The sequence below is a fragment of the Centruroides sculpturatus genome, unplaced genomic scaffold (assembly GCF_000671375.1).
Source record: "Centruroides sculpturatus isolate CEXI.00-Female unplaced genomic scaffold, Cexi_2.0 scaffold1079, whole genome shotgun sequence".
Classification (NCBI taxonomy): Eukaryota; Metazoa; Arthropoda; class Arachnida; order Scorpiones; family Buthidae; genus Centruroides; species Centruroides sculpturatus.
The window spans coordinates 194480-222211 of NW_019385267.1; the positions used below are offsets into that span (position 1 = coordinate 194480).

Consider the following 27732-nt stretch of genomic DNA (forward strand, 5'->3'; position numbering starts at 1 on the left):
CAAGTAGCACGGCTCGATAAAAGAGAAGGGAGGACGGAGAACACTTCGACTGAAAATATCAGATTTTAATCTGGGAAAGTATTAACGTAAAGCGCAATAAGCGCCAATAAAACAAGCATTAATTTGTCGAGTTACGGCAAAATTCATCTTTGGTCCAGAACTTAGATAACAGATATGGCAAAAAGGAGAATTTCTCATCCTGCATCCTCGCTTATCGCTCTAACAGATTGCGAGTTGACTCGACACTTTACACATTAAACCAGTCGTTTATATTCGAAAACTGTCTAGAAATTCATTAACAAAATCGGTGCACAACTATAGACTTTTCTAAATAGTTAGCAAATTAGGATTTGACACAGATTACCCAAAAGAAACTTTCTTCATAAATTACCCGAGATAGAAAGATAAGACAAGACCTTCTCTCTCTCTAACCTTATCGAAGGGGGGGGGAGAGGGGAAGATGCGAATTTATTTTCGTCCTTTCATCGATCTCTACACGTTGGTGGGGCGCTAAACAACAAATTACAGTTGTCGAATCAATTAATAAAATCGGTCGAAAACGTTTAGCTCAGTTAATTGATCGAGATCATCCATCAATAAAACTGATGGCCGACAAAATATTGATTGATTTCGACAATCGACACGGAGATACGCTTTATAAATCCTGTAAACAATGCTCTTACACAGTTATATATATATATCTGTAGAAATCCGTAGACCAGTCTAGTTGGGGGGGATCATAAAGTGGGATATATCGGCTTTATTCCACCACCGGTATCAACATTGTTTGCTCGACATAAATCGCTTCACGTATCCCACACGATACGGCTTTAAATGCATCATTTAATATCGTAAAAATAAGATTGTAAAATGTCTCTTCTATCTCAACTACACGAGGTCCGAAGCCATTTTAAAATCCCCCCCAAAAAAATCACATTTACAGCAGAGTTTATTGACCAAAAGACGTATCGTTTTCAATAACAGGTCTTGATAAATTAATAGCTTTTTTTTTTTAGCCTCTTGATTTCTGATTGATGATGCAAAAACAACACGTTTGGTGGCTGATTTGCTAGAAAATGGTAAAATCGCAATCAGATATAAAACCTGTTTGAAACAAATTTTGCCAAAGTTAAATTTTGTTTGTTTGCGTGTTGAATTTTACATGACAGCCCGAAGAGATATTTTTGTTTGTGGCCTTTTATAAACATGAAAAGAGGCCGTCTACCTCTTTTTTTTTTTTCTCTCTTAAATTTTTCTTCTCCCATCTCTCTCTCTCTCTCTCTCTCTACATAAATTCAATCATAATAATTTCCCCCCTTTTTTTTTTGCTGTAAAATTAATTAATCGTTTCGGATTTAATGTGGCGATCCTGTTGCCACTTTTTCTACTTTTAGGAACCACTTTTGAAGTTATAACTCCATCAACCAGCTATCGGTTCCATCTTAATTACAGATCTGTTCCGCATGTTATTTATCTTTTCCTATTGTATCAAGTCGAATTCTTTTTTTCCCCCTTACGAGAGAGAGTTTATCTGTATCTATCGACTTCCGCTAGTTTCATTGTTATCAATAACGTGATTTATCTCGTAATTAGATATCGGTAATTAATAGGTTAAGTTAAAGAAGTGAATATACGTGTGTATCAAGATATACAGCGAGTCCCCCTTATCCTTCGTACGTATCGGTGGCTTTTCGATTCTTATCCATCTTCTAATCTTCGTGTTAGAGAATTTTTTAACGTGTGTACATTCGAGAAATTCTTTTCTGGAAAAGGAAAAAAGAAAAAGGGGAGAGAGAAAAAACAAGAAATACGAAATTCTTCGTCATTAACCGATAGGAAAATTTTTATAATTAAAAAAATTGAATTAAAAAGTTTCAAATTTCATACCAGATAAGGTTAATGCGNTAATCTTCGTGTTAGAGAATTTTTTAACGTGTGTAAAACAGTAAATTACAAATTATTTCTTCCTCTTCTGTTAATATTGGGAAGAAGCCAACATTGTAGGGGAAAAAAAATGCTCTTTTAAGTAGAGTCGAATAAAATAAAAATAGTAGAAGGTGGTTATTTCGGACTCTTTCTATCAGTTCGTGTAGTTTTTACTTCTTCTTTTTTTTTCTTTGAGTTAACAGGAAACATAAACCAACGCATGCCAGATAGCATTTTGCAGGCGAGAGGCACGAAATGATGGAACCTAAGATGCGGCAGTTACAGACTATAACGAGAGCCTATTGAATGACGGCCTGACGGGAAAATTACAGAGGAGTGGGGCACAAAGGTGTCGCATCTGACAGTTGTTATAAGGAGCAATGAGACACCACGGACCGTGTTGTTGGCTGTAATTGTCCTCCGGGACCGAACAGCTAATAACACGGTTGACCACTCAACGAGATCGAACATCAGGCCTAAGTGTTTATCAGGCCTGAAGGCCCGTCTCTTTTGATGGATGCACGCTTTGACTTTCGTGCAGTACAATGTCCCACGCTGTTTTTTTTCGAACGAAGATGCCGCCGAGCAGATGGATATCTTCCACAAAAGAATGAGTTATTTGTGTAGCAGGCAGATGACAAGTGCAATTTGTCAAAATTGTCAGTGTTAACTTGTCTAAGACTTCATTGTTTGTTTTGGCCGTTTGTATTTTCGAATTCGGACGAAGCACGAAAACCGAAAATTACGTGGAGAAATTCGAAAAATCGAGAGGATATCGGGTCACACTCCTGCAAACAATATTTTACTCATCGTTAGCTCCATCTGTGTCATTTCTGTGAGTCCCAGGTGCTGCTGCGAGTTGTCTGTCATCGTTCTGTAAGAAATAACGCTTTTCTTTTCCTGCTGTTCACTCGCATGTTGACAGGTCAGCTCTGTTGATAAATGGTGTCTTCTGACCGCTGATGCAGCCTGCGATTTTTCTGTCGCTGCTTAATGTCTTTTGAATGTGTACAAACGAAAGATGACTTTTTTTTCCCTTTCGGCTTCCTTCCCCCGGCCATTCATCGACTTCTGTTTATTTAAATATCACTTTACGCTTATTGGACCCGATCAAAATTTATGTCTTGTTTACGACCCCGAAATTAAACATACGGCCGCCATCTTGTCAGTTTTTTTTTCCACTCGGACTATCGAAACTGACCCAGATCGTTGGCTTTTATTATTTGAGTGCGCAACAGAAGAAAGTTTAAATAATTTCTATAGAAAGAGAGAGAGATGATTAAAGATACATAACGTGTTATCCTATATTTCAAAACGGAAAGAAAGCTTAGCAAATGGCAAAAGGATCAGATGGCACATCTGCCAAACCATACATTAGACTTAGGACCCGTTTCTGACAATATTTTCTCTTCTGCCTGTCATATATAATCATTAACAGTATATCTCCTCTAGTCCAAAACAACGCTCCTTTCTCTTTCCATTTAAACCATCTCTTTAAATCCTTTCTGCAAACCTTAATACCTTGATGGAATATAGTGTTGAACACCTGTACCACCTCCGATTTATGGAACTGCTAGAAAAATTTATTGGTCTCAAGTCGGATGTTAAAACTCTCTCTCTCTCGTCTCTGAGGCATCTTTTCTTTCAGTTTTATACACGAATGTATCAAGTTTTCTTACGAATGTTTGATGTTCAATTTGATTTACCGCATAGGTCTACTCCTTCGCATATTTTCTTCCTTCCTCACACTACCGTTGAAGTTCTTTTTTCAATTTCTAAACTTGGCTCGGAGCTTTAAAATTTATGAATAACGCTGGCGGAATTAAATGAAAAAAAATGCATCATCTCCGCATCAACACGAGTTTTCTATATGTAAAAGAGTAAAGGAAAGGCCGGAGATATTGCGGTGACAAACGAGATGTGTGTAGAACATCAACGAACTCTAACAAGAACAAAATGTCCTTTTTAGTTGAAAGAGAATGTAATAAGTGTTGTTTCTAGCGAGTGATGGATTTTATGTCAAGTAGTGTCGAATGAAAGACCACTTTCCATTCAATCCGTCCTTCGTTATTACGTGTTTAAACACAACTGCCGATAGAAAATTCATCTCTCTTCACTTTTTTTTCTTTAATTAGAAACGTTAGATATCAATCATTTTAAAATATTTCCTTATAAATCTACTTTATGACAAGGTGAAAATGCGATGTCCTTCAAACTAGAAGAGCCGGGGATGATCAATGATGACAGAGCAGGCGCTTTAGCATGTACTATCGCGGGTTTAAATTTAGATCGTTCGCCTTATAAAAGCACCAATTGTGCATCGTATCCAGAAATTAGTTAGCGTGTAATTCATTAAGGTATGGAGACGTTTGGGTTGTAAAAGTGATAGAAATGATGCGGATGACCTCATCCATCACCCGTTTAAACCCTAACGTCAAATGCAGGTAATTAAAATCGGGGCGGCTGTAATTTGTGGGATGTGACGTTCTCCCTATCTACTTCTACTTCCAAATATCATTAACACCAATAAAATTTCTCTCTACCTATAGGCATTACCTTTATATAAAGTCTCGTATACTGTATTTTCTACAACAGTATCGTAATAAAATACTTTACAAGTTATTATATCAGAAACCCACACACACACTTAGGGGAATTTTAATTCTATTTTTTTCAATGATGTAAATTTCGGGGGAATTTTTTAAACTGACCCAATTACGTCCCTAACTTCGGCATCTACTTTCTATTATTCAACGTTTCGAAATGTATTTGTCATCAACCTCGTTACGGGATAACTTCGAATATTAAAGAAAAACACTTTAATATAAATTCTCGACATTAAAAATTGGACTTATGAGCTAAAAAAATAAACAAAAGTTAAGTTCACGTTATCGAGTGAAAGCCGTCATGCCCCGTGACACCAAACAAACAAACATTGTCCGCCTCTTTGAGAGAAGGTTCCCACCCCTTGCGATAGTAGAATATTAATTATACAATAGAAAAAAAAACAAGTTTGGAAGTAGGATCTTGCCACTCCCATCTTTCAGACAATGAAGGTCTCTCTCTCTTTCTCTTTTTTCTTTCCTTTCGGTTCCCCCCCCAATCTTTATCATGAACATAAGTCATGATAATGAATCCAGTTTGGCGCAGGTGCTGATAGAGTTTGGAATCATGGCCAAAAGTAATGAATAGATACACTTCTGACAGCTGAATGATTATCTATGCGTTTGCACAGGTGTAAAAATGTATAACAATGACCCGCATTGTGGGTCCTGACGGTATTTCAATACTCGGGATGATATATATTGACATAAGTTGTTCTGCTAAGATAACAAATGGAAAATCGTGTTGATTTGTATCTCCGACTTCATTGTTGCACGTTAAAAATGTCCAGTCACGTACTTATCTCGCCCTTTAACTGAATACAATTTAATTTTAATTCTATCAATTCTCTTTTAAAAGGCAAATCTTCGCCGCTTATATTTATTTTCTCTTTTTTTATCTCCCTCTCTCATCTCCGTTCTCCGCAACAACCGAACAAAAAATATTTAAAAAAAAAAACGGTTTCCTTTACGGCAAATTGAATGACGAATTTCGTCTTTTATCCAAATAGAAAAACTCTAATACAATTAATATTTTCAAAAGAGAGGGAATTATCTAATATATTTTCCGCCATTTTGAAAAGTACCCATCGTGACGTAAAAATAGAGTTTTATGCTACCAATAAACAAACGATGCTACCGAACTCTAGCGGGATGTAGAAGAACTAGGATCCGCAGCATCCATTAGCAATAATCCATCACCTTGATGTTGTCATCTTCAGGAGACATCGTGGCTTGTATTTTCTGGCGTCCACCCATCGTTTTTAGATTTATGTAAAAAGTTTTTTATGTCTTCCATTCTTTTACTTTATTTTGCATTTTTCCACCTCCTCTTCTTGCCGTTTCTATAGAAAAATATCCGATGCAGCTCTCTCTCTCTCTCTCTCCCCCCTTGACATTTTATTCCGGAGACGATTCTTTTCGCCATTTTTCAAAACTAAATTCGATTTTAATCATTGTTGAATTTTACAATAAATAAGATGAAATAACGCCATTATTTTCTAGTAAAATTCCCCCCAAAAAAAAGTATTTTTTAAAAAATAAATAAACTCAAGAGAAAACAAAACAAATATAATATAATCGTTATATATAATATTATAATTATTATATTATTAACATAGAAAAATAATTCAGAATTCTATTCGAAAGAGATTNNGCTTTTTATTTTTTTCCTTTTTTTTGACTTTTATAATAAAAATTTCTGGAGAAATAAATTGGATTTTAATCACCTTGTAAAATAAAAAAGAAAATACCAAAAATACATTATTCATATTTTAATCAAACTAAACATTATATATAAATTTAGTGTTTTTATTTACAGAAATACCAACTACTCCGGCTTGGGGGATGAGATAGAAAACGTCATTTTTCAAAAATAAATTCGATTTTAATCATTACTAAATTTAACGATAAATAAAATACAACACCTACATTGTTATTTTTCAAATTATAAATTAAATTTCAGCAATAATTCTTTTTTTTTTATATAAGAAAGAAAGAAAGGAAGGAAGGAAAAAAGTAGTGTGAGAGGATGAAAAAAAAAAAAAAGAAAGGGAACATACAGAGCAATCTTGAAGAGGAGAAGGAGAATATCGGGATTTTTCAAGCCAGATAATAATTATCTGGGAAGGAACATCATAAATTTGTCGATGGTTGTGTACAATTCAGACGTCATTACCGACTTACAATAACAATTGGCTGTTATCTTCCAGGTTTTCAATTTGTCCAATTTAGTTCCGTTCATCAATTTTCTTATCTCTGCTGGGGGAGGGAATAAGAAGTGCTTTCATAATGAGGAGCTAAATTTCACTTGTCTCGCTCAACGAATTAAACCCCCAACTTAAAAGTATCCTTTCTAATCATCCTTCACTTCATTTGTCGTCCGCAGGTCATTTTTCATTCGCGTAATAGTTAAATCGATGATAATGATGCTGGCTTAGTTCCTTCTTTTCCCCTTTTACGGAAATTTTCCCAACTACCGGACAGCAGCTGACATTAATGCGAATCTTTCTCCTATTATTTAAGGGGTTAATAAGAAAAATAACAGATGGCCGGATAAAAAGCGAATAAAAGAAGAAGAGAAAAAAACTCGAATAAAACCCAATAACGCGTATAGACTTATCTCCATGCTAATCTATATTTTAATCCCAGCCAAAGAAAACCTTCTTTATATTCCATTCTAGTTCAGCTGTTGGCCGTTCATCAGACTTATCTAACTATATAAATTATAAACGATTTATTCGAGTGAAAGATCGGGAAAAGAAAAAAGTTATTTATGGTAGGTAACCTAAGAGATTGTATCTACCATGTCATTATTCTTGTCACCATCTGTTTACAGACAAACTTAAGGTCTTACTGTTCGCTTCTGGCCTTTCCTCCTTCCCTCTTATTACATTCTCTGAATGGATTAAATCCCTCTTTTTTGCGATAGAAAAACATCTCTGCCACTTTCCCTTCGGTATTGAAGCGGTAAGGCTCGTTCCTTTTAATTCTCTAACCTGACAACTTTTACTCCTTCTTTTTCTCACTACTCCACTCCTCAATTTTTACCTCGTGACAATTAAAAATCTTCACTTTTTACAACGTGTTATTTTCAACTCCCAAATCTTCACTTTTTTTTTTTAATTAAAAAAAAAAACAATTTTCAGGCCTTTCTTTCTTTTCACAATTATTCGTAATTAAAACTTCTCACTTCCCTTACAACTTTAATTCTACCAATTTTAATGGCACGCCATTCGAATCCCTCCTACACTCCATTGATTTCAAAATTTCTCAATTACATCAATTTAAATATATAAAAGAAACTTTGTAAAAGCACGTGTCATTTAAAAGGAACATCTTCTCTTCGACTTTTATCACCTTTACATTTAAAAAGAATAGGTAATAATCGAAGAATTAAGAGTGGGAAAGTGCAAATGTGACTAATTGTTTCACCTCTTATTACTGTAAATCGTATTCATTTGGAATACTTCCAAATGCTGCTGTCGGCTTCACTACTGACGTCTTTTAAATCTTTCCAGTCGACGATATTAATGTTCTGGCAGGCAAAGAACATTTTTCAAAAAGACTGAAATCTTAATTCTATATCATTATCCAGGCACGGTTGGTAAACAGTGAATCAACGCTTCATAAATCTAGATTCTCTTCCATCAATAAGTTCTCGTCTGTTTACGATTACCTCCTCTTACCCGCCTTTCTGTCCAGAAAATCGAGAGTGCGGCGTGTGTTTAATTAAAAATTTCTCCAAACTACAAACACGTACATTCGCCATTTAGTAGCCGAGCTTTAAGAAAAATCCATAGAAAACAAGACAAAAAAAAAAAAAAAAAAGGTTGATAGAAAGGCGAAATCTTTATTATTCTCAAAAATAAATTATTATACGTGGGTTGAATCGAAACCTTTAAGTTTTATAGATTTATTGCTCTGCAACTGACAGCAGGAAGGCATCTACAGTATTTTTCTTCTTATCATTCATCTGATCGGAACCTGTTATGAGCTCTTTTCCTGTTGTACGTGAAGAGATAATGGGCGAGTAAATATTTAATTGAGTGAGAAGCCGTACGAATTTCTCAATTGTTTCTGCAGAGTAATAACGATCTTCTAGCTCCGTGCCATTTCTTGCATCCCTTCCAATAGAAACATCCTTACATGTCTTTTTTTAAATCTCTAGTTTCTACACGTAAATTAAGAATAAACTTAAAAAAAAAAAAGGACCCACTCTATCCCATACCAAACTTTCGATGGTCCCCCTAATACTATTGAAAGGTACGCATTTAAGGGCACTCTAATCATCGAATTTATAGTGTTAAATTTTGTTTTTCGGATGAGGTAAAATGTCATCTCGATACGCGAAGGATCCGGGTTCGAATCCGATTTTATTCTTTTAATTTATCAATAATAGGAATATCGTTCTTCGTCGATTCCATTGTGGATCAGCCTCGCCCCATAATGGGCGAAAATTGAGGTCAATCTTATAGCTTTTATGTACCGGTGTCAAGCATTACAAAAGCAATATCTTGTAATCAATCCAAATACAACTTTTATTTATCATAAAGACTTTTTTTTAATAAAGTAAAATTGACTTTTATTATTATTATTATTACAAAGCAAAAACCCGAAATAAAAAAATCAACAATACAAAACTCAAATTAGGATTTGAAATGACAATAGATTAAATAAATAACCATCTTCACTTAAGCTTAATACGAATATTTAATTACGCAAAATGGAATTAGTAGATGTAATGGGCGAAATGTAATCATTAACATCTAATAAACAGTGGTATATAATAAACAGTCTAAATGAAAATATCTCGTATTCAAATTAAAAAAAATATTAAGCTAGATTACCTTATTTGATATTTATTATTAGTCACAATGGATTAAAAATATTAATTAAATATATATAAAATATAAAATTCATAGCTGTGGAGAGAGAAAAACCTTTTTTTATAAATGGGGTGTTAGCCGGGCAAGCGTCACGAAACGTCTTTTAATTCCAATTTAAGAAGAAGAAAGGATTTTAAAAATAGCATCGAGATCGGAAAGTGGTCGAGTAGCTTTAGAAGGCTCGGAGAGGTATTCCCTAGAGACTTACGTAAGTGGCAAGTTAGTGGCAAAACTGCTACTGTCCGGTTAACTTGTCACCTGTAACTTCCTCTGGGAGAAATGACCAAGAGGCAACTAACTCTTAAATCGTCTCGTTAATTACAACTTGTTTCTTCTAGGTGGAATTTTTTTTTTTATAGCAAATGCGATAAATTTCAATTTAAGGCAACACCTCGACCGAAATGTTAGCACTTTACTCTAGCGGAATGGAAGTAGGAGCAGGTGTAAATTATCGGATGATGGAGGTTTAGTGTTACAACCTTAGTTGTCAATGTTGATTTGTTTCCCCGGCTTTCAATCCGCTAGAAGATCAGAAATCAAAGGAACCGCTCGATTCCGGTGTGCGAGACGAAAAAAAAAAAAAAGATTACATTTCATGGTCCGACTACAGGAAACGAAGTTAAGAGCTTGGATGGTATCATTAGCAACCAAAGATCGAGTTCTCCAGAGGGAAAAAAAGAACTGGCACGCTCCACTCTTTGCACTTTTTACACCAAACGTGCAGTTGAATAACAAAAATCCTTTTGCCAGTTTGCTGATTAAGCAATCGCTTTTCTATTCTTTCTCATCCTATTTAACTGGCTTTTTTTTTATTTTTTTATGAGGAGTTTTTATTCGACGAATCATCTTTATAAAATTCTGCTAGAGAATAATTTAACTCGATGATTAATTCTATGGGTAAAAATATATTTAAAAAGTGATTCTATCGGATTTTTAACCTTTAATACTTTCATCGGTGGAAGAAAAAGAAGAAAAAAGCCAGCAAATTCCTCCGCCTCCAACAATTAATTTGAAATTTAAGTCTACATCTAACACATCTAAGATGGCGTCCGGTCTTGTTAATGCCTCTCTTTTTTTTTTTTTTTTGCCCGTTTTATTTCCCTCTCTGCCTGTCACTTAGTCTTATTTGCATAAACATGGCAGTTTGAATGAAAATTGACGTACCAGTGGCAGCCTGCTTTTTCCACTCTTTTTATCCTCGCTAATCTCCTAACTCTCTTGACATATTCGAGCGATGAAACAAATGACACATGCGCACTTTTCCGGTCCTTGCTAAGAAGAATTGTCACAAGACATTTGCAGCAGTAAAACTTTCCCTTTGCTTATTGAATATAAGCTTTAAATCTTCATCCAAATTTGATTTTTTCCCCCTCTTTCCTACTAGAATTAACTCGCTACCGGCCTCTTTCCAAAGGCCGATACGGGTATTTATGTTTATTTGTATCTCCCGTGATAATTTAGGACCTAACCAACCTACAGAGATAAAGCATAAATTCAGTTAGTTCAAAGCAAAGGATTATAGGACATCTGTTGTTAACAATAAGTAACAGATGTTCCCGTATCAATGGAAGCAGGAATTCAAGCATGTGACAAAGTAGTGGCCACAATAGGACGGTCATAGATTTCTAGCTAGAAGCTGGCACCTTAAAGGATTTTTAATACTTAGAAAGACTACCTAGTGGGCACTACTATCGCCTTAACTGTAGGAGGAGCTACCTGGGACCACCAAATTCTTAACACGACCATAATAAAGGTTTTTCGGGAGTTAGAACACCTGCCGATGCCGGTTGTCACGTATCACCTATCGGGACCGTCGTTTTGTATCGTGGAAGACGGTGGGATGCTCTACACCCAAACGACACGGAGGTTCTCGCAGCAAGCCACCGACATTGTAATCTAAACTAACAGTAGGTGGCATCGGTTTTAGGACCCGTAACGACCTACCAACTTGTCGTTTGCTACGAGGAATCCGATTGTTTAGAAGGCCAACAGAGCTTTTGTACGATACAATTTTTACCGATTTAGATGTTACAAAGAATAGAACGTTGCCCGTCTTCAACATCTGCGACTGGATCGGCTACGTAGTTTATTATCCACTGTTTTTTTCTTTTTTATTATTATTTATGGTACGGAAGAAGGTTAGTCGGATCGGCCGGTCCCCATCGTTTGTATCAAACGGCACTTTAAATCACAGGAATTGGTTTTCGACACTGAAGCATGGCCCCGGTCATGCCGGACTTTCGCTAGTTGCATATATTCCCTACATTTGTTTGGGATATCAATCATTTATCCGTTTTCATTCCGTTCCGATGCATTTTTTTTCGCTATCAACGTCTTTCTGTCAGTGACCTAAACAGCAATAAACATCCATCAAATACCGTTTTCTTTTCATTGATAGACGAAGCATACGTTGGACCAGACTACCAGAAAATCGCTGTCTGTTATCGGACTTTTGTGCTTTCAAGAATGGAAGAAAGACGATTGAAGTTTTCTTGTGGTCGATACAAAAACATTTCCTTCCATTTTATTCGTTTCCTCTTATTCTTGTCAACCTCTGTGTTCTATCGGAACGATTTTCGAAAGAATTTATAAATTTCGGAAGCGAAGCCAATCTTTTAGATTTGAAAGAGTGCGTGATGCCGGAGAGAGCGACTACTACAAGATGCTAGTCCCGTGTTTACATTCGTATAAACTCTTACTATCGATTTTTTTTTTTTTGTTTTCTCAATATACTTGTGTTGTTACAGCTTGTTTGTTGACCATAATTTCGTCCAATCTCATGCAATTCCTTATTAAACTACAACAAAAAGTTTGCTTTTCTTTCGCTACCGAAAGAAAATCACTTTTCTATTATTGAAATTTCTAGGCCCCATTCGCTACTCTTTACACAATAATCGGGCGGATTCATCTATTGTATAGTAAACACAGTACACATTTTACTTACAATAAATGTTCGCTTTAGTATGGCCTATAATGGCTGCTTAGGGATTGGTGGTAGCACTCGCAAGAGATATCTCGTATGACGTGTAGTAGATACAATAGATACTATTTGATTTGACGTTACTAACAACTGTATGTACGACAGATGCATTGAACGTTTTACGTAATTACAACAACTGGCTTGGTATTATTAAATAATATTCTATATGCAAAAATAATCTACAAGATAGAACTAGATACAGAAATAGGAGGAGGCGAGATAGGCTAACATTCCATTTATTCGCAGTAAAATGCAATACATAGGCTAAACTAGCATTTATCACCAGGCAGATGCAGTTTCTGGTAGAGGCAACAGATGTAAAAGTGGCCGCAACTAATGCACGAGGGGCCTGGAACAGACCAACAAATTACCCGACATCAACCCGTACCGCATGAGGTATTTATAAGAAAATCTGTATAATATTTTAGTACAGACGTTTATCGATAGCAGCCTTTTCTAGATTATTTATTAAATCGGGTTAAACTTAAATATTTGATATGCCAAGAGTAATGGTCGACATAAAATATTTATCAGCACATTTAATTACGTAATGTTAGGAGGAGTAATTTATTTAAAAACAAGAGAGATTAAAAAACAACAAATTGTATATATATATAAAAAAAAAAAAAAAGGCACGTCGAATTGACAAGAAACACGTCGAAATTTTCGGGCCGAAATCCAGTAGTAGATTTAAAAAGAAAAAAAGAAAAGTATCCAAGAGTGAGATAGGCATCCATCTCTACAAGTTGCTGATGCCTAAAATCTGCATCCGACAGTCGGGGGAAGAGAAGCATTTTTATTTTCCTCTTCCACGGCAGAATACCAAATCATTGGATGTGAAATATTTCAGCAGACCTCTTCTGCGGGGGAGGGGGGAAATGGTCGTGAAAGGAACAAGGCAGCCAACGTACGCCATTTGTCATGCCTTTAGTACCTTCTTTTGACATTTATTGTGATTTATTTGCATACAAAGACGATCACCTTAATTGCGCGTCACGCTTGATTTATGGTAGCGACTAAAAAGGTGATTTTCTAACGTTGCCAAAAAACACATCTTAAATTCCTCCGACCGCCGCAGACGGTTTAGTATTAAAAAGCCATGTCCTTGTCAACGCAGTTTTTGAGAGATATGTCGCCCGTGATGAACGGTCGAGTTTGCCGGCTCACACACACACACACACACACTATCGACTCTCTCTGCACAATCTGGACACACTCCAGACTTCTGCACACAATTCTGACAAGTGACAGCGTCCTTTGCATATTGACGCATAGTAATTTCTCTTCCCTTTTCTGACACATTCTGATCGTCTAGCAGGTGAATTTTTAACTACGATATTATACGGAAAAAAAAAACCACACACAGTATACAATTATATAATCGACTCCTTTTAATTATTGCCAAGAGAAAATTAAAAAAAAATAATAATAAAAAACTCTAGCGAATACGATTAAATGTTTAATTGGGTTCTTGCATCTAACCGAATTGAAGATTGGCCCGAAGCTGTCGGTTTCAACACAAGAAAGTAGTCCCGTGTTTACCGAATAGAAATTAATTTTTGCCGTTAGGTGGCGAAACAAAAATGCACTTATATATTGTTTTTTTTTTTGCCTGTGTGTGTCGTACGGTTGGCGCTTGTCTGCCGTAATAAAGTCAGCAGCAGAGATTTTCCTCGGTAGTCTTTCTACAATACAATCATTTATCACGTCTCGCTTCAGACAATGTGCAATCTCTGTACTACGATTTATAAGATAAATCACTCGGCTATTTATAAAAAACCATTAGTTGTTGTCATGTGTCGTCAATTGTCAAAGCGCATTCCACGTTTTAAATGGCAAAACGGATGACTGATGCAATAATAAGTTAGAATGTTTCTATTGTGTCTACTGTATCTAAATATAAATCGCTGGAATTTTAAGAATTCCATGTAATTAAGATACCCCGAATTACCTGTACCGGGTTTTCTGGAAGTCGGCCATTACGGGATTCGAATCGTAAAGCGAAACACGACTTTTTTTAAGGAATATTTTTAACGAATGGAAGCGGAGGAGGAGGATGGCAAATGACAGTTTTTATGAAGATTAATATTTTAATAGGAAAACAAACCGAGGCAAGATAATTAATGACGGACCTTATGGTGCGACTAAAGGGCTAATGACATCCGCTGTATAAACGCGTAGAGCGACCGGGCGAATAATCGCGGACGGACTGCGATTAGACCGTCTGGAAGTCAATTTCTCAGAAACACTTCAAAGTCTTCCATCATCCACCGGTGACGTCACGCGAGGACAGATTTCATTTTAAAACCGTCACGTGTCAATGTCAAAGCCTGTCGGTGACGGCCGACTAGTTGACAGTTTCGACAATCTGCACTTCCGCATCTTTTCGTCACTTCCTGTTTGTGTCTCGGCCCCTCTTTTTACCGACCGTAGTAGTAGTAGTAGTCGAGTCGAACGATTTTCCCTCGCCTTTCTAGGCCGGTCCCTGTCAACTCCCCAATCCTGCATTTCTCCCAAGGCATCCTTCTCGCCCCCCTTTCCGAGTTAAAATTTTTTGGAAGCGAAAACTCTCTCGATCTGGGTTTACTTCGCCGATTGACAGCTCGATATTGAAAAATCTGCCAACGGAAGAGACGTGTGATTCGTTGTTGCCCGCTGGGCTCCCTTTTCTCTAAGCGTAAAGATTCTTTGTTTTCAACTTCTTTTGATAGAAATACGTTCGGATAGTACGACCTGTCACTTTTACAATAGGACGCAAACGACGTTTTTTCCCTTATATTCTTCGACGAAAAGGCATATGCAAACTCAATTAAGCACGCTTTTCCCTATAATACATCTTTATCTTTCTATTATCCTTAAAATATAAAATCGTTTTAGTTTTCTTAACATCCGTTCGTGCCTAACATAAATTATACAGCACCGAAAATTGCCTCACTTCTGTATAGGAATCGTACACAACAAAGTAACGTAATTTCTGACGTCGCGGAAGATTGATGCCAACTCATCTTTAGTCTAACTCGAGAAACACCTTCGAAGCTTTCTTATCGTCGTAACTACACTGCATGAGCCACTTCAAACCTCTTATTATCCCGTCTTAAAACTATCTTATTGTATTGCAACCCTTTTAATGTTGTTATTATATCCGAGACTGTCATCCTCGCATCTCGTATCTTTATATCGGCGTATAAATTCCTTTAAAAATACGATCGTATCGTGGCATAAACTCCTTTAAGGCAAGCGCTATTATTATTATTATTATAATGTCGTCAAACTCCTTTAAAACATCGAAGTGACATTAGCCGAGGTATAAAATCCTTTTACCACCTTTTAACTATTTTTCTTCGGTCTTCAAATCGCCATTTTACAATGGAAGTTGAAGATATTTTACAGAAACCAACCGGAAGCCGAAATCCCCCACACACACCGCGCAATTAATTAAACTGCTCCCTTTCTCGGTTTCCCCCCATTCTAACGATGGCGTTATTATTATTATTATTATGGGTCGAACGTCTATCTTTTCCCAATTCGTATAATTAACGGATAACATAAACAGGGGGCGAGTCCATACAAAAGAGAGGCGCGCGAGTAGACCACAGTGGGCCTCGTTAGAAGGCCATACAAACGTTGCCGGTTATTACCGTAGTTGAATAGTAACGAGCTGAGGCAACCCCCACTGATTTACAGAATCAGAATATTGGGCCACGGATCGGTTTCTGCGCTGTTTTACGCGATTAAGGTGAGACAAAATATCAAAAAAGGAGTCGAGAAAAAGCGTAAAGTGAAGATTTCCGAAAATTTATCTCGCTAATGAAGCGGCCATTAAAAAACTGACACGGAGGTGGAAAAAAAAAGAGGAATAAAAAGCGAGTCATTATTAAATAAATTCGGTTCAATCTCCTCGGTACACATTTCTATCCACAGGGGGTTGAACAGACAATGGCATTCGGTGGGCTGCCCGTTGTTACAAGCTCGTTAACTTGGATCCCCACACTTTCGTCCTGAACGCAAATGAACTGCGTATCGCTCTAACTAAGGTTGCTAGTGTTAAATTGCCTCTAACCAGCTGCTTTAAATTATTTCCCGCCATTAAATTTAACGAGAAACTACGTGTTTTCCCTCAGGGGATGTAATTTTTAAAATATTCGTCGAGTGCACTGTCTGATGTTAGAAGGATCTTACCACTTTTTTCCAGTTTAATAGAACGGAACTGATTCGTTGATTGTAGATACTCGTTGATTGTGTTTTTTTTCCCCCTTTATTTCCATCTAAATACAGATTAATCACATCTTCAAAAAGCTGAAAAATTATTCAGAAATGCTGTACAAACATATTTTCTTCCTTCCATTTGTTTTTGTTTTTTTCTCCCCCCATTCAAAGACGGTCGAACTTTTGAAGATTTAAAAAAAAAAAGAAATTTGTTCAACCGAGTTTTTACAATTCATAAAACGCTTTTAAGACTGAATATAATTCAATTGTTAGATTTTACGCGCTTTATGGGCTCCATTTCGACCCTGTGTTTCTATTATTACGGTCGAGTCTAATCCGCTCACAAGGTATAACCAGCGAAAAACTCCTTTGTTTTCGCGTGTTTTTAAAACACTTTACTATAGAAATTATTCCCTTTTCGATTATTAACAGAATCTGAATAATTAATTGGTTATATTTCTAAAAGTCTTAAGTCAGTTTCGATGCGGTATTCACACTACTAATCACTCGAAATTACGAGTCAAGTGAAAAAAAAAAAAAATGATAGGACACGCTTTATAAGTTTATCGGCGAGTATTAAAGTATCCATCAATTTTCATAAGATATAATGCGCTTGATTATAAAATTTAAGAATTCTTCAAAATATTTTCTCCGGTATAAAAAAAAAAAAGAAAAAAACACCAGATATAATTAACTTTGCTAGACAAAATTCAGAATGTGGAACAGTTTCTTGGATACTTTCCAATAACGAATGGCAGAAAATGCGGGATCGTCCGGTCTAAAACTTCTCACACCTTCATTTTCATATTATTAAAGTTGTATTTTTAACAACGTATAATAAACACAATTACGGTTTTAACAACTTAAATAATTAAGCAATTACCTAAAAACTGCTACAAAAGCACTCGATGGAATTTGATACAAGTCGACCCCCCCTATAACACTGTTGATAATTCCGTTTTATATGAATTCCGTGTTGTACGAGTCACTTAGATTTTACAAATACGTGAGCCGTTCACAGCCGGCACACGTATTTGTAAAATCTAAGTGACTCGTACAACATGGAATTCATATAAAACGGAATAATCAACAGTGTTATAGGGGGTCGACTTGTACATAAAAAAAAGACGATTACGAATGCTTTGATACGTGGAAGAGCCGGCCTACACTGGCATTTAATAATTCAAATCCACTCGACCGCACGTCACCCGTTGTCCGATACCACTCGAATTCCGTTGGGCGATTAATACACAATAACAAGATACCGAGTGGCGATCAAAATCTGAATATGCCAATTACAATATCCGCATTGCATTTATATATATAGGTTTAAGAGTTATACACGCTTAATCTAAAATTTAGTGGTAATTAAATTTTGAAGCGGAGTTTAAAACTTTCTTTAAATTCGATCAGAGAGATAATTTCATTTTCGAGTTATACGACCGTTGCCACAAATTAAATCTTCAACAATGCGTACCGTGCCCAAAACGCAGCATCCATCGAGCAAATGCTAAAGACCATAATTTGCAAATTGGGGTTAGTGACAGGTCATTCTGTCCCATCAACTTGACGAGAAACAGGTTGAAGGTTTATTATCAAAGCGTGACCGTAATGACCAACCCAGATTTTAAATAATAATCCCGAAAGGTTACGTACGCGTGTATATATATATACATACACACAGGGTATGTATAATTTTTAATTACGAACGGAAAATAATAAAAAAATAATAATAATAAAAAGATACCCTGGTTCGGTTAGTAGAAATTCAACCAAAAATCTGTGCTGCAGCTTGGGTGTCATAAAATCGGAGAGGAGGTGGGAAAATGCAGAACCACCTTTTACTATTTCGGGTAGATGACAGGCATCTTTAATTTTATCCTTCTCAACTTTGGCATTGTTGAGGGTCGCAGGTGTGCATCTAATGCCCAAAGAAGTTATAACTTGGCGATTTCAATAACATGTCACTTGGAGTTCTTGTCAATTTTTTTTTTTTTCTTCCGAGACCAACCCTCTTATCGTCAGAATAAGCTCTTTGCAACCAATACTGCAACCAGCTGTCCTTTTTTTTTATTCCCTCCTGGTGAGATATGGCGTGTTTCATCTCCCACACTCTCCATACCGGAGGTGAGAAGTGGAGCATTTCATAAGGTGGAATGTAAAATTTACGACGGACGGCCGTAAAAAAAAAAAAATATTTAGTCTATCGGAAACGTGTAAAAATTAACCGGACGTCTGACAAACGTGACGAAACGTATAGAGACGTATCTTGTCAGAGATCGGTTATCTGATCGGGTGGCGTATCCTACAGAAACATAAAAGATGGCTAAGCTGTAACGTCAGAATAAAACTATAATTTCCTGGTCACGAGATTAGATCTAATAACTCTTGTCAGACCCGACAGGAAGGTTGGGAGGGGTTCGGACAATACGTGACAGGTGAGAAACGTGACAGTTTTAACATGGAAATAAACCCCTTTTGTGCGACGTATGCTGTATAGATGACAACATAATATACCTTAAATTGTACCTGCAGTTGTTGGCTGCGAGAATAGATTGGCAATTAATACGTCAACTTTCCTTTCGTTTTAACAGCCGCGCTCCTCTTTGACAGGTGATCATCTAGGCGCGGATAATTCCTTTTCCACGCGGAAAAAATCCCTCTTACAACTTTGATTCTTATCTCTACTTTCGTAGGGACAAAATTGGATTTTTCAGGAAAAGACCCCCAGCTAATTAATATTAATTTACAGTCGTGCCACATTTTTATATCCAAAATCTGCATTTATCGAAAGGCGAACGAGCAGATAACCCGCGGCGTTAATGCGAAAATTTTGTATTTTTTCCTTCTCTCTTTTTTTTTAAAGTAACCGGAGGAAAGAATCGTTCCCAATGCAGATTATTATTGGAATCTGCGCTCTCTCCACTGAAAGATTAATCAAATTTTCCTATCTACGATTGTTTTTTAAAATGACCGAAGTAAACACAGCTTTTTATAATAATAAGGCAATCGATAAAGAAAAAAAAAAAAAAAAGAGCGCTTTGGTCGTTTTAGCTCGGGGGTTGTTGGTTGATCCTAACAGAAAACTTCAAAGGAGCAGCAGCAGCATCGTTTCCGCCCGTCCGGTTGAGAATAGAGGAGGTAAAACAATCAAAGTGGCAACACTGATAAAAGCCAGGCAACTGATTAGCTACTTCCGGACAGGATGCGCCCTCTAAAGGAATGCGCGTTAATTATCCACCAGAAGGTACTAATCGATCGGTGGGCAAACAATCGCACTCGTTAGTCAGGCGGAAAAAACGGCCGCCTCGCCTTCTTTTTATGACACGACCAACGACAAGAAGCATTCGTAACATTTACACTCGCCGCAGCTTAATTCAAATAGGGCAGAGGAATATACGCAAACTAACCGCAAAAATCCTCCCTACGCTCACAACAGGAATTCGATCCCCTTATTTTTTTTTAAATCTCCCGCAGTACTAATTACTTTTAAAAAATAAACACCGAGTTGCACACAATATTATCCTTCTAGTCGTATAACACAGACAATCTATACATAAATGCAGTATAACGTATATAGGGAGAAAAAAGCATTTACGATCCTATTCATAAATAATACTTTCACCTATATCGCCAGTTAAATCTTTCATCCGGATATACGCCACTAACAGTTTTATTACTAGATATATCTGTCGTTGGAGGCGAAGATAATAAAATATTAAACAAACGCCAGTAGGGATGCTATTTCGGCCAATAATTCGGTATCAAAGGTGTCAAGCAAGAACGATTTTAATTGGAAGCGGCGGAGAGGGAAGCGTGTCGGTAACGCCAACGGACACACCGAGTGGAAAGACGTTCTAAAAGATCAACACAAGTCGTTAGAGAATAAATTAGGCTTAGAGCGGAGGCTTTGGATCCAAAGCCGCCGACGGTGGCCGCGTTTTACAGCCCTTTTTTTTATTTCCTACTTTCTTTCTTCCCCCGGCGCCGCGGCCTGGACATATAAGAGGATATATCTGAAAATCCCCATATCGAAAGACAGCAAACATCTAAGTGCCAGAGAGAGGCGATTAGATTGAGTTACGAGACTGGTCCATCGTTAGGCGATGGCTGCTACATAAATCTAGTTGCAGTCGGCCGAACCTGTTCCGGGACTGGGAGGGTGATGTACTGCAGGCCATTAGGCCCGGCTATAAATAAACATAGGGGGAGAAATTCTGTTAAAATTTCAGGTCGCCGGCACGGCAAACAAGCGTATAAATCTCTGGCTTTTACTGCCGCGGCCCGTCACACGATACGACGCTTTTGCTTGTCCGCTCTTTTAACACTACAGCCGTATAAAGTCCAGACGTTTCCTGCACCTGACGTTTGTCTTCGCCCTCGACCGTTTCGCCAGCCAACCACAATTAGTCTCTGCATTATAAACAGGTGATAAAACACAACGGCGGTTTTTCTCCATTGCTATTTTACCTTTTCGTTTTTTTATTTAACCCTAATAAAAAAAAATACTATGCTGGGAACGCTCATGAAGAAAATATTTTAATTTCGTCTCGGCTTTGTTTGAAATGCAGCAACCTAAATACGCAACATTCTCTCGGTACACGTACCAACGCCGAGCCATCAGATAAGCACCGGTTTTCCCAGTTCGGTTAGTAACGCACGGTAGAACGCGGCCAGATCGCGCCGTCTGGTACCCTACTTTAAAAACTTTCTGAAGGTTTTACCCCCTCCATTTATATTCTTATATATGGGTAGCGGTAGCATTTGAAAATACACCTACCACACCTAACGTCGCCGAGTTGGAATGAAAAATGATTCTGCGTGCAACGGTCAACCGATTCGAGACTAGAAACCCACTACATCCATCACACCCGTCCAACACCCCGGTCGTACGTGACGCAGAAAGAGCGAGATGATGGTAAAATTGCGTGCAACCCGTTTCACTTTCGTACCGGCAATCACCGCCGCTGATGAAGCGAACACACGAATGTGCCACCGACCCAACGGCACGTGCGGGTTGGTGACGTCACAGACGCCATTGGAGTCGCGCACACAAACACACACACACACGGCAGACGGCCGTCTCGTTTTATTGCTAGTGCCATGCCCGTTTCCAACGATTAAACGCTACCCGATAAATACGTTTACGCAAAAATGGCGGTAGAGAGCTTTCGTATTCTGCCATCTTTCCGTTCGACGGGCGCACCAACGGGATTGGAATTCGCTATGCCGTATTTTAAAACTCCACATATAGGGGAAAAAGCGGGGAATATTTGTCAAGAAAAGAGAAGGTGTCTGTCAGAGCGGAGACAAACCTTCTATTGACGACAACTCAATGGTCGGTTAATGGTAGCCGTATGTCATTTTAAAGACGATGGTAGCGACACGCCACGCTGGAGATTAACGTCGCCGGTCTATGATTTATGGCAGCAATTTCGTGCATTCAGCGTCCCAACTCCATCCATTCCCATGTATCCGTTTTTATTCTCTCCTCTATACTTTTGGCGGCTGCTGTACATAACGCAGCTGTTCTAGATGCTCTACTAGCTTGTATTATTTTACTGTTAATAGTTTCCTGTTTTCGACAGCTTACAGATATTAATAAGTGTGATTTATGACACGCAAAATTTTTCTCGCTGAGGTCTATAAATTGATTACTTAGTGAAAATATTCCATCGTCCTATTTTTAAGCAGACACAATTTCCGATCGGCTTTAACTTTGTAAAAAAAAAAAAAAAACTAGCGTAGAAAAAAAAACCACTTGGAATTTTTTTTTATTCCGCTTAAACGCATCGTAACTCGATAATCAGAGATGTAGAGGCCGCCATTTCGTATCCATTGCAATCAACTGCACGGGGATTGGAGTCATCATTCAAGGAGACTGACTCTAATTGTGATAGATCCCAGCCTAATAATGAGTGATGTTTTCCTGTGGGACTGTCGCTTTTCCAGATGTTATTTGTACATGTTGCTCGTACGTTATGTACCGAATTTATAAGTTGCGTTATTTCGTCTTTTTACCTTTAATATCAAATTTATATTCCAAAGAAATTTATTATGTAATAAGCAAATTACATAGAACTTTATATATATATAAAAAAATACAGCTGATTGCGTAGATTCTGATGTTTAAAAATATTTAAAAACTGCAATTCGCCAACTTTTCTCCCCTCTATCTTTTCTAAACGAAAGGCAAGTTGAAAGGACGACAGATGGTTCATACTCGGTGCGAGTTTGGAGAAGAACTAACTAAAACTGCCGCGTGTGATAGTTTCCCTCGTTTTTCGTTAAGAGACCAGGTGACGCCATTTTACCGCAAGACGTGTCTCGTAGAGACGAAGGTAGAGAGTGACAACGAGAATCCTTATACAGTACGGAACATACTATAGTCGAAACCTATTAACTCTGCAGAAATGTTCTCTTTTCTTTTTCAAATCTATACATAAAACGAAGCTGATCTTACACACACATACTCGAGTTTTCGCTTAACAAACGTCATGCATCCATTTTACATCTATGTTATAGTAACGCATCTATGCTATTATATTTACTATTTAAAATAATATATTAGTGATCAAATATCGATTATATACATTTGAAATACTGTAGTTATCTGATAAGTTAGAAAATCCCTCACTTCAATATCAAAACAAAATGAATTTAAATTTATAATTTAAAATTTATTTTTTTTTTTTGACGTCCCTTTATTCACCAAACTTTCCACGATAATTATCTTGGCAATGATAAATATACTCAATTAAAAATTTGTAAATACAAATTTAAAACAATAAAGAAAAATAAACTTGCATCTTTAAGACTGTTATGTAAGCAATATGTACAACAAAATTAAATTTATTTTTGTACTTCTCATCTATTCATTATTATTTATTTTGTCATATATATATGTAATAATAATGATATTTATGTAGTGTGTGTTATATGACTTGGAAAAGTGGCATTGTTTGTAAATATTTATCAGAAACTGGTTAAGAAGGGGAGGGAAAAATCAGATTTTTTATTTATCTTTCATAAATTAAAAATAATTAGGAACCCATATTAATATTTCACTTAAATTAAAAAAAAAAAAAAACTGAATTTCACTGTAGACAAAAAATATTCTGAAATGTCATATTAAATTCCTTTTGCACATTTTTTTTTCTCTCTCTGAAATGAATTTACAGTTGTTTAAATACAGTAATGAAATTACTCCATAAATGATATTGAACAGAAGAAATTATTAAATATTTAATTCTTAAAATTATATAAAAGGTTCCTATATATCACAAAATGTTTAAAAGATATACAATAAAAAAAAAAAAAAGAAAAACTCCTATGTTCAACAGTTTCCATAAAATTACAAAATGTTAAATGCCAAATAAATTTCTATATTTATAGATAATATAAATTCAAAATATTTCAATTTATGATATAAACTGAAAAGCCAAAAAATAATAATAATAAATGAATTTAGAATTTCAATATTGTCATCTTCCTTTAAAATCCAGCACATTCTTTGACATATTTCTATTTGCTAAGATGACTTGTTTGCAGTTTCTTTCCACTGCCAAGAACATACACCTTTCTATGTTTCATACAGTGAAAAAGAATTTTGAATAAGTTTATCATATATATATATACTTGTTTAAAAGTTCTTTTCCACTGCTCAAATATATATATATAATAAAAAATTTCAGTGCAAAATTAAATATGCATATTCATAATTATGGACTGTGAAGAAAAAATTTTAAATATCCTACACAAAATAGACAAAACATTAATATTCTTTGTTAAAACAAAGTTGTATAATGTGTATTTTCATAAAGAATCAACAAAAGAAGTGGAGAAGGAGAAAAAGATGGAATGGGAAGTTTTCTCCATTCCTAAATAGTTTCTGATAACACACCTGCATGCACATACACACATACTTGGTTCCAAACAACAAGTGCCACAATATTCCTTTCTTGATGTGACAGCACCTGAAAAACCAAGTGATGATGATGACATGAAGCACTTTTTCCTCTATCAATTTCAATTGTCAAGAAATGCACTTTTTTTTTCAGCAAAATACACATTAAACACTGTATATATCTGGAAATTATTATGTACATCAAAATCGGATGATTAACATGTACAAGTCAGCATGTCAGTTTTAAAAAAACTGACAAAAGATATATTTGACTATGGTGCAGTTTCTTGTAGATTAAGATTCATGTGTTTGTAAAATTACTATGTTAACTGGATTCAAGAACTTCAACCACTCTTTGGATGGACGTAATACCAGTAGTTCCCACAACACCCTGAAATATTAAGAAAAAAAAGAATAGTTTTATGAATGTTTTATTTTATTGAATATTAAAAATATCTAACAAATATTTAATATATTTAAGTAACTTAAATATATTAAATAAGCATTATTATTCATTTTAATTTAAGCAAAAGAATTTTAAAATGTGCTTTACAATTGATTAATTTTTTTTAAACAATGTGGATTTTTGTTTATTTTCTAAGTAATAAAAGAATAGTGTTAAATAATAAAATAAAATTAATTATGAAAATTATTTATATTGTTATTAATAATAATAATTTCTTTATCTACAAATAATAAGCTTATTACTACTGAATATATGAATATTAAAAACTATATTTAATGCATATTTTTCTTCATACCAACAAAGATTAGTGGAGTGAGACAAAAAAATCTGGATTGAATTTATCATAACTTTTGAACCCAAAAAGATAATTTTAAAATCTTTGTTCCAAAAATTACATCATTACTAACAGCTCGACTTTTAGGCACAAAAAAGTTTGGGAAAAAGGCTGAAAAAGGGCAAAAATAGGCGCAAAAAATTTACGTGTCAGAAAACACAACTAGTTTTATTCAAATCAAAATTTGTTGTAGTACACAATATTTATCATTTCAATGTGTTTTTCTGTAAAGTTCATTTGCTTCTCTCCTAACAGATATTTATGTATGGAGAAAGATCATACCACTTCTACAGAAACAAATGGAGTAAACTGTGTTTTAATTCTTTGGTTTATTTCTTTGCAATGAACAAATTTGTGAATATCTAGGTTTTTTAAATTGAAGCTTTTCTTTTAATGCCCTTTTAATAGTCTAGAGCAGTGGTTCTCAAACTTTTTTTGCAATGGAACCCTTTTACATTATTTGTAATATAATGGAACCCTTATTTAAATTAATACTTATTATAATAAAAGAAATATTTTATTTGAATCACACCATAAATTGGAATATTAAATTTTAGTGAGATGAATGCATCTGTTTTTTTAACGTAAGTATCCTCTGGAAATTTGGTTTTATGCTTGATAACTGGATTCTCATATCTGGGGCGGCATCCAGTCTGCTTCGATACTTAGTTTTCGTGCTAGCATATCTTGAAAATCCTGATTCACACCAATATGTCGTCGTAAAAGGCAAAAGTATTTTTATGGCCTGTTTGGATATTTCAGGATATTCTTCAAGTAGATTCCCCCAGAATACATCTAACGGCACTTCTTCAAATTTAGCCTTTAACTGAGTATCGGATGTAATTTCTATTAATTTCTCATAATCCACTGACAGAAATCCTGTTGGTTTTTTTGTTACTGTGAATGGATTTTGTACCCAATAATATTCTTTGTACTCCAAGTTAGGAAAATACTCGGTAAGAGATGAGGATAAGCTGTTGAGATGATCTTTAATTTCATCGAGTGTCTCTGTGTCCAATTCCATTTCAGACTCTTGTAGAAATTTAGTAAGAAGTGGAAAACAGTCAAAATTATCATGTTCTACTTCTGAAATCCAGTACTGTAATTTACGAGATAAAGATATCATATTATCTTGAGTTCGAAAAATGTTTGTTTCCTTTCTTTGTAGAGATAGGCATGTTTCATTCAACTTTGAAAAAACATCTGCTAAATATGTAAGTTTTGCTCGCCATACATTATTTTTTAATCTGTCAGACAAATTAAATTTATGTTCAAGAAAGTAAAACTGCAATTCTTTTATCAATTCAACCATTCTCACCAGCACATTTCCTCTTGAAAGCCATCTTACTTCTGTATGTAAAAGAAGAGTCGTTTGATGGCTACCCATATCTTCACATAAAGCTTTAAATACTCTTGATTGTAATGGCCGAGTCTTAATAAAATTGATAATTTGTACGGCTTCGTCCAAAACTACCTTTAATGAAGCAGAAATTCTTTTTGTCACTAATGCGTATCTGTGAAGAATGCAGTGATTACTGCTGCAGTTTTTTGCAGCATTTTTTATTCTAGTTACAGCACCAGATAATTTTCCCATCATAGCCTTCGCTCCATCAGTGCACACTGAAATGCATTTATCCCAACCAATACCATGATTTGTTATATAATTATCAACACAATCAAATATATCTTTTCCTGTGGTATGAAGCTCTAAACTTTTACAGAAAAGAAAATTGTCCTCAATTCTTTTATTGAAGTCATATCTAACAAACACAAGTAGAATTGCCAGTCCAGCCACATCTGTAGACTCATCCATTTGCAACGCGTAAGCATCACATGCATGCAGTCGTGAAATAAGTTCGGTTTCAATGTCATCAGAAATATCAGCAATACGCCTCGACACTGTATCATTAGATAGAGATATAGATTCAACCTTTTGAGCAGACTTTTCATCAAATACACATGAAACTATATCTTTCAATATAGGTTTTATCAATGATTCACCGATAGTGTGTGCTTCGCCATGAAGAGAAATATGGTAAGATGCTTTATATGATGCTTCAGTTGCATTTTCATTGTCTGTTCTGCATTTCTTCACCATGAAATTTGTAGTTTTATTGAAACTTTCAAGTTTCCTTTCAAAAAAAGATTTATCCTTATTTTTATAGACACTATGCCTGGTCTCCATGTGTCTTTGCAACTTTGCTGGTGCCAACGAACTGTTAGCTAATCTTGTGTGACAAAGTATACAAATGGCGTCTGGGGCTTCTTCATCACCAGTACTAGTAAAGCCATATGACAAATACTGAGGATCATACTTGCGTTTCTTTTTGCCTGGCTGCCGTTCAGAACAAGAGGGAACATATTCCATGTTTTTTGAACTAGTTGCAGATTGTTCCTTTGCAAGTTCATCTTTTTCTGTATCTTC

General features: G+C 35.8%; 1 protein-coding gene across 1 annotated transcript in view; it reads right to left on the bottom strand.

Moving 5' to 3' along the window:
- Positions 1 to 23957: 23957 nt before the first annotated feature.
- Positions 23958 to 27732, bottom strand: part of LOC111636889 (wings apart-like protein homolog) — a 53254-nt gene continuing 49479 nt past the window's right edge. The window contains exon 5 of the mRNA XM_023382281.1: positions 23958 to 24898. Coding sequence (XP_023238049.1) covers positions 24833 to 24898 — 66 coding nt within the window. The 3' untranslated portion in view covers positions 23958 to 24832. The remainder of the gene's footprint in view (positions 24899 to 27732) is intronic.